This window comes from Bufo gargarizans, chromosome 2, assembly GCF_014858855.1.
Source record: "Bufo gargarizans isolate SCDJY-AF-19 chromosome 2, ASM1485885v1, whole genome shotgun sequence".
Lineage (NCBI taxonomy): Eukaryota > Metazoa > Chordata > Amphibia > Anura > Bufonidae > Bufo > Bufo gargarizans.
This window is the reverse complement of record NC_058081.1, coordinates 553,085,228-553,093,996: the sequence shown is the minus strand read 5'-3', so window position 1 is coordinate 553,093,996 and position 8,769 is coordinate 553,085,228. Positions and strand designations below refer to the sequence as shown.

Genomic DNA, 8,769 nt, shown 5'->3' with positions numbered 1-8,769 from the left:
CCTGAAAAAAAATGCGGACCTGCACATTGCCGCTGTTACGGACGTCTGAATAGAGCCTAACAGTGGCACAGACACCCCCCCCCCCCCCCAATAACCGTGTCATCTACAGATTCCCCCCCCCACCCGTAACAGTGTCATGACATCCACGGATCCCTCCCCCCTATAACAGTGTAATAACTCATGACATCCACAGACCACAGATCACCCTCCCCACTGCTCACATTTGAACATGAATTCTCTAAACGGTAAAGTAGTAAACACTGTAATCATCCAGGCTGCACTGACATTAACTTTAAAGGGGTTCTGCACTTTCATTTAACTGATGATCTATCCTCTGGATAAATCATCAGCTTCTGATCGGGGGGGGGGGGGGGGGGGTCAGACACTCGGTACCCCCGCCGATCAGCTGTTTGAGAAGGCACCGGCGCTCAAGCACTTACCGCCGGCCCACTGACTGACGACACGACTAGTATTAACTAGCCTGAGCGTGGCTAAGCTCTGTTCACTTGAATGGAGCTTAGCCGCGCCCACGCTAGTTGATACTAGTTGTAACTCGTGACATCACTGGGCCGGCGGTAAACAGTGAGAAGGCCGCGGTGCTACTGGAGCGCCGGTGCCTTCTCAAGCAGCTGATCGGCGGGGGTCCCGGGTGTCTGACCCGGGACCCCCACCGATCAGAAGATGATGATCTATCCAGAGAGTAGATCATCAGTTAAATGAAAGTACAGAACCCCTTTAACTTTTAAATCAGTTAGATTCAGGGGCAGCCGCCAGCCATCTCTCCTCTCAGACTCAGAGTCAGATCTAATCTCTCTAGTTAGAATAGAAAGAGACTTAGTCAGTCCACTCAGTCACTACTTGCAAGTTGTACCTTATTATTATTAAGTTAACCTGCTACACACCGTCACCACTAGGTCAGGCTCAGTCCAGTCTGTTCGGTATCGGTAGGTTAGGAGGAGGAGCAGGAGCGCCGCCCGCACTGCACTGCTGCCAGTAGTTGAATGAATCAGAATCAGCTAGTCTCGACTAGCGGCGCGCTGATTTATGCACAGCACTGCCACCGAGTCCGACTCAACTGGTCAGGTCCTGGGGCCGGGGCCAGGACGAGGCGCAGCGGCGGCACAAGACTCAGTCAGATCAGATCATCAGAATCAGATGTGAAGAAGATGTCCCGGTAGGGCTGCCTAGTGCCTACACAGTGCGCAGCACAGACCAACTAGTGCCAAAATGAATGGGGGACATTTTAGTTGGGGGGGGGGGGGGCACAGCTTGATAAAGGGGGGGGGGGGGGCCGTGGCCCCCTCTGGCGACGCCACTGCCATGATCCAATCACATCGGAGAGCGTCACAGCCAGGGAGGTTTTTCCAAAGCGATTGGATTGTGGCACAGCCAGGGAGAAGGAGATGCCCATTGAGAAACCCTGGTGTCTCCTCCTCCCTGTACCAATGCTTAGTATTTACATATTGAGCGTGAAAACTTCAGAAGGGGCGTAGGAGCGATGTTTAAAAAATATATAAATGTGTGGCAGCATCAGCAAGTACAGGTATTTAGCTCCTATAAGTAAAACAGATGAAAGGTCCTCTTTAAGTGTGACAAATGTGCAAAAACCAAAAGAAATCTGTAAGGGGACAAATACTTTTTCTTCACAGCACTAATATACACTCACCTAAAGAATTATTAGGAACACCTGTTCTATTTCTCATTAAAGCGATTATCTAGTCAACCAATCACATGGCAGTTGCTTCAATGCATGTAGGGTTGATGCTCCTCCTGGTCAAGACAATCTCCTAAACCCCAAACTAAATGTCAGAATGGGAAAGAAAGGTGATTTAAGCAATTTTGAGCGTGGCATGGTTGTTGGTGCCAGACGGGCCGGTCTGAGTATTTCACAATCTGCTCAGTTACTGGGATTTTCACGCACAACCATGTCTAGGGTTTACAAACAATGGTGTGAAAAGGGAAAAACATCCCGTATGCGGCAGTCCTGTGGGCAAAAATGCTTTGTTAATGCTAGAGGTCAGAGGAGAATGGGCCGACTGATTCAAGCTGATAGAAGAGCAACGTTGACTGAAATAACCACTCATTACAACCGAGGTATGCAGCAAAGCATTTGTGAAGCCACAACACGCACAACCTTGAGGCGGATGGGCTACAACAGCAGAAGACCCCACCGGGTACCACTCATCTCCACTACAAATAGGAAAAAGAGGCTACAATTTGCACAAGCTCACCAAAATTGGACTGTTGAAGACTGGAAAAATGTTGCCTGGTCTGATCAGTCTCGATTTCTGTTGAGACATTCAAATGGTAGAGTCCGAATTTGGCGGAAACAGAATGAGAACATGTATCCATCATGCCTTGTTACCACTGTGCAGGCTGGTGGTGGTGGTGTAATGGTGTGGGGGATGGTTTCTGGGCACACGTTAGGCCCCTTAGTGCCAATTGGCCATCGTTTAAATGCCACGGGCTACCTGAGCATTGTTTCTGACCATGTCCATCCCTTCATGACCACCATGTACCCATCCTCTGATGGCTACTTCCAGCAGGATAATGCACCATGTCACAAAGCTCGAATCATTTCAAATTGGTTTCTTGAACATGACAATGAGTTCGCTGTACTAAAATGGCCCCCACAGTCACCAGATCTCAACCCAATAGAGCATCTTTGGGATGTGGTGGAACGGGAGCTTCGTGCCCTGGATGTGCATCCCTCAAATCTCCATCAACTGCAAGATGCTATCCTATCAATATGGGCCAACATTTCTAAAGAATGCTATCAGCACCTTGTTCAATCAATGCCAAGTAGAATTAAGGCAGTTCTGAAGGCAAAAGGGGGTCCAACACTGTATTAGTATGGTGTTCCTAATAATTCTTTAGGTGAGTGTTTATACACACACACACACATACATACATATTATCGCGAGTCGTCAACAAATGGGCGGATTCCATCTACCAGCGCCCAACATGGCACTCGGCTGACGCTCATATGATACAAAGAGAAGTGATGGTAGCAAGACATCTTACCCTGATGATGTCTTCAATGGAGCTGTTCCAAAACTACCGTAAGTGTTCTCTGCTCTCCTGGCCCCTCCTTGCCCCACTTTTGAGTACCTCATACTGCAGGAATGTGGCAGGTATAGACATCACTAAATAACTTCATGACGTTAAAGGGGAGGAACTAATTAAAAACCTCGCTTTACAACACACATTTTATATATCTTTTTTGGGGACAATCCCTTTAGCAAAGCCAGGGGAGCATCTATATCTGTGCCCGTCTACATTCTGATTTAAAATGGATCACAGTTTCATACCACCTTATTCCCATGATATACTGGGACCTGGGGAAATAGGTCGGTACATAACAAATTCACAACACTTCAGCCTGTATACTACATATGGGGGTCATTTACTAAATAATGTTGTGTCACACGTCCTAAATAGAAAAAAATCCTGCTGGAGGAAGATCCGACCAGTTTATTAAAGGAGTTGTCAGGTTTTCTCATATTGATGACCTATGCTCGGGATAGGTCATCAATACCAGAGCGGTGGGGGTCCGACACCCAGCACCCCTGCTGATCAGCTCCTTGAAGAGAACACAGATAGCCCATAGTAACATCAGATTTGACCTTTCATTTTTCAGAGCACCTTTAGAAAATGAAAGGATGAATCTGATTGGTTGCCACGGGTCAATTCACAGCACCAATTTTGATAAATCTCCCCCAGAAGTCATAAAATGTTTACACAAATGGCCTTTGTACCAAATTAGCGTTTTTTTTTTTTTTTTTAAATAACAGCCCACAAGGTTAAACCTTCTTAACAAATTATCTTTATTTAAAAATACAAATTTAATTAAGGCAACTTTTCAGTGAAATGTGTTTCTAATCCAAGAAGGAAAAAAAAAAAAATTCTGTTCATATTTTTGATCTCCAAAAGCCTCCCCTCCACATGCCACAATTAAGAAAGGCACTCAGTGGCATATGAAAGCAAGATCCAGAGACCAATCACCACCCTGTAGTCTGTGTCACATGACTGTGCCGATACATCGTCAGCCTATGAAACAGTCCGTAAAACGGTGGGTCTCCTGCCCTGCCCAGTAAGGATATCATGTTCACCCCCGGCAGAAACACTTGTGTAATGGAACAAACCTGACATTGTGGGTTATAACTTAATAGAACTCTGGAGGCAGCCATTGTTGCCTAAGGCGTCCCATGTAGTTTCAGTCAACAAAATGGCAGCCTCCACTGAAACACACAACCCATCTTACTATGCCTTTCAGGAATGGAGTAACTTACTCATACCAATATTTCTGCGGGAAAAAAAACATATAGAACTACAGTATATCATTGCAAATCTGAACCCAAGTAAAATATCTGCTCCACGTAAGTTGAAGAGATCCCATCTTGTCAACTGTTCTTTTATATATTTAAAAAGCCCAAGTGAGCGGTGCCTCGGTGTACTCATCCCGCCGCCCAATAGGTATTCACAGCATGTTTTTTTTTTTATCAAGTCTTAAATCCCTCTTTCTGGTGACGTGGCTGACATTGCATTGCCTTGAGTGTAAACTGTAAGGCCTTAGAGGAGAAAGAACCGATGCCTTCCAGAGACGGAGAATGACTTGTGAAGTCACGTTGTCACGGACTGAATGGAATTTCCTCAGGAGTCTGTAGCACTGTTGGATATTGTTGTGTAGTCATAGCAATTACCCTTAAAATATCCAGTGGATCTGAACTAAATGGTAAGCAACCAGGCACAAAAAATCCCTGCTGGAAAATGTGAATTTTCATAGCATTTTTGGTCAGCATTACTGAAGAGTCTTCCCTCATAGAACATCCCTGTAATTTTACATTTTCATTGATTACACAGAATATTCCAGTTCAAAGAGAGGGACAGAATTACACCAATTCTCGTCTTCTAGTAAATCAGCTTCTGCAGAGCAGTCCTGTGTCTGGGAAATGGATAACAAGCTCATAGTTAATTACAACATCAGCTACCGCGACCATGTCCTGGGGTCTGAACAAAGCGATCTCTTCCAGTAGAGCGTAAACATTAATAAAATCCTCCATGCCGGTTCAGTGGTCTTCTCTTTGGTAACGGTTTATTTCAGTAGTGTTAATAAAATCCCTGGATAAAGTATTTTGCTCCCCCAAAAAAAGTCCTCCTCTGAAATCACACACCATTCATACAGAGACAAAAAAATAAGGCATCATGTTGACTCTGAAACCTCAGCTGGGTTGATTTGATCTGGCTGAACCTCTGTGTAAGAAGAAATAGCAAAATGAGTAAATAATATACTAGATATTGAAAGCTGAAGGCGTATTCCTTCCGTCTCAGAACAGGCCCCCTGAACTTCTCCTGCCTCATGCACATGGCCGTTGTGTGTTTTGCGGTCCGCAAATTGCGGATGGCATTCGTGTGCGTTCCACAATTTGCGGAACGGCACGGACAGCCATTAATATAACTGCCTATTCTTGTCCGCAAAACGGCCAAAAATAGGACAGGTTATATTTTTATTTTTTTGCGGACCACGGAACGGAGCAACGGATGCAGAAAGCACACAGAGTGCTGTCCGCATCTTTTGCGGCCCCATTGAAGTGAATGGGTCCGCTTCCAAGCCGCAAACACTGCAGCTCGGATGCAGACCAAAACAACGGTCGTGTGCATGAGGCCTAAGTACGATGGTCAGGGGTGGTCGGGACTACGGAAATGGCTGAGTTACCCGTCCTATACTGTTTCCATATCTCCTATACAAGTGAGACGGAGCTGAAAAGTTAAAGGGGTTGGCCAGTTTATGGAAACTTTTAGAAAGGTGCTGGAAGCAGTTTACGAATAGGCTGTGATCGGAGCATGTCCATTGCTGTCCACATATGTGCAGCATCGGACCCCTTGTGCTGACAAGCTTGTTCTTCTGTAAACATAACGACCCTTCCCCTGACATGGCTGGTGATAGACCGGTGCATCAGCGGCCTCCACAGAATAACAGTGTGTGTGGCATGGGCAACCAGTAGGTTGTTGATGGACGGGAAGGTGCAACCTACGGGTTGTTGATGGACGTCAGTTGCCATGTTGGGGGAAGGATCATTATGCTTACACAGGAACCGGCTGTCAGCACAAGTGGTCCAATGCTGCACAGAAGTACACAGCAATGGACATGCTCTGATCACAGCCTATTAGTAAACGGACTGCTGCTACCTTTCTAAAAGTTACCATAAACTGGACAACCCCTTTAGCATAAATCCTGGTGAAGTAGTATGTAAAACAGGGCAGCTGGTGGGATGCCATGCAACACTGAAGTTTACCATGAGTTTAAATACCTGTGATAAGGTGGAGGGGGAGCATCATATGTGCCCGATGCCTCCAATGCCTCTTCATAGGATGGCAGCCCTGGGGCGGTGGGATCAGGTAATGGCGGTTGGTTCAGAGGAAGTGCTTCAGGAAGCGGAGTATTACTAGTGAGGTGTACGGGAGGCCTGAAAACAAAAGTAGAATTGAATGAGACTATCAAACAATATGAATTAAGATTTTATTTTTTACAAAAGCTGGTGTAAAACGTTACCCCTTAAAAAGGAGTTGTGTCATCAGAAAATTACCTATTGTTTAAATCACATTTTTAAATAATTTTTAATGGTCATTTTAAAATTTTCCATGTCAATACCTAGATTTAAAAAACATTAAATCCTGCAGTTTTCGTACTGGCCACTAAGCCTAATACACTTTACTGTAGTTACCTGCTTATCTGTCATTCTAATCCTGCCTGTAATGATATCACCTCTTTCTAGAGATAAGACAGGATCCACCCTTCACAATAGGTGATTGTCAGAGCTTATCTATTCTTTCTTTGTACAATGACCTCTGCACAGGGCACAGAGCATGCCTAGAAAACTCTACCATAGAAGTCAGTGAGGTCCCCTCCTGACCATTGTGTACTGTTGGGGTGCCGTAAAGCAATTTTCTTAATGCTGTCTAAATTCTGTTAAAAACAGATCAGGCAAGATGGCCGCCCGCATAATCATGTTCAGAAAATAGAATACATAAATCTGTAAAATAAAAATAAAGAGTTTACAAAAAAAGATGTGCTGCTATCTGGTTTTAACTGGCAGATAAAATGTTTGATGACACATTTCCTTTAATGGGTAGACACTGTGCGGAGATCTATCAAACTGGTGTAAAGTAGAACTGGCCTAGTCGCCCATAGCAACCAGATTCCTCCTTTCATTTTTTTACAGCTCCTTTGGAAAATTAAAGGAGGAATCTGATTGGTTGCTATAGGAAACTAAGCCAGTTCTACTTTACACCAGTTTGATAAATCTCCCCCTGCATTTTTGTTTTTAGCATTTTCATCCCTGCATTTCAACAGTCATAATTTTTCCACTGACGTAGCCGTACGTGGGATGTTTTTTTTTGTGTGGGACAAGTTTTATATTTTAATGCCACCATTTTGGTGTACATCTAATGTATAGAAAACATTCATTTTCATGCTGCAATCTATAGGAATGGTTTATATTATTTGGTCGCTTTCCTGTATTTTTCATTTATTTGAGCTATTTTCTCAGTTGTGCACAATATGTTGCTGTACGTGATTTGTACTCCCTCTGGGGAGGGGGTGAAAAAAAACAGCAATTCCACCATGGTTTGTCTTCTTGTGGTCTGGGTTTGTGCACATTTTTCAGTTGACAATGCTGTGTGAGGTCTTGTGTTTTTTACCGGGCAAACTCTGGTTTTCATTGGCATCATTTTATTGTTTATAAGACTTTTTGGATTTCACTTTTTATACATTTTTTTTTTTTTTTTTTTTTTTTAAGGAAAGATGAACCAGAACTCTTTTTTTTGTTTGTTTCACCATGCAGGATAAATGCATAGAAATGTTATAGTTCATGTTGTTAAATAGTTTCATTTTTTTCTTATTTTTCATAAAAAAAAGCATTTTTTCCAAGCGGTTGAAGATGAGATGAGAATTATCCTTTGCAGTGGCCCAAGCTTTTTTTTTTTATAGCTTACAAAAATAAATAAATACCATTCACACTATGCATTCAAAAGTTGCACAATTTTTAGGCAGTAGTAAGGACCTTTGGTGACGTCACTGCGCTCATCACATGGTCCATCACCATGGTGGTGGACCATGTGATGAGCGCAGTGACGTCACCAAAGGTCCTTTTCTCACAGGTCCTCAAAGAAGAAGACAGAAGAGAAGCCGGGCTGCGCGAACAAGTGGATGAGGTGAGTTTAATTTATTTTCTTTTTTTTTAACCCCTCCATCCCTAATGCTATTATTTTCCCTTATAACCATGTTATAAGGGAAAATAATAAAGATCAGGTCCCCATCCCGATCGTCACCTAGCAACCATGCGTGGAAATCACATCGCATCCGCACTTGCTTACGATTTTCCCGCAGCCCCCTTCACTTCTATGGGGCCTGCGTTGCGTGAAAAACGCACAATATAGAGTTTGCTGTGATTTTCACGCAACGCACAAGTGATGCGTGAAAATTACTGCTCATGTGCACAGACCTATTGAAGTGAATGTGTCCGGATTCAGTGCGGGTGCAATGCGTTCACCTCACGCATTGCACCCGCGTGGAATTCTCGCTTAACACTCATTTGTCTATTTACTCATACATTATTGGGAGGAATAGCACAATAATAGTGTTCTAAGAAAAAAATACACTCAAGCATTATTATTAAAAAAAAATTTTTAATACGTGGAACAGTTTTTCAATCAGAAAAACTAGTGTTAAAGTAGTCTTTGTTGGGCTAAAAACATGACTTTTGTGTA

General features: G+C 43.6%; 1 protein-coding gene across 6 annotated transcripts in view; it reads right to left on the bottom strand.

Moving 5' to 3' along the window:
* Nucleotides 1–3,808: 3,808 nt before the first annotated feature.
* Nucleotides 3,809–8,769, bottom strand: part of LOC122928593 (transmembrane gamma-carboxyglutamic acid protein 2-like) — a 44,793-nt gene continuing 39,832 nt past the window's right edge. For all 6 annotated transcript variants that reach the window (XM_044281583.1, XM_044281586.1, XM_044281588.1 and 3 more), the window contains 2 exons: nucleotides 6,312–6,467; nucleotides 3,809–5,253 (listed from right to left, as the gene is read on the bottom strand). In XM_044281583.1, coding sequence (XP_044137518.1) covers nucleotides 5,223–5,253; nucleotides 6,312–6,467 — 187 coding nt within the window. In that variant the 3' untranslated portion in view covers nucleotides 3,809–5,222. The remainder of the gene's footprint in view (nucleotides 5,254–6,311; nucleotides 6,468–8,769) is intronic.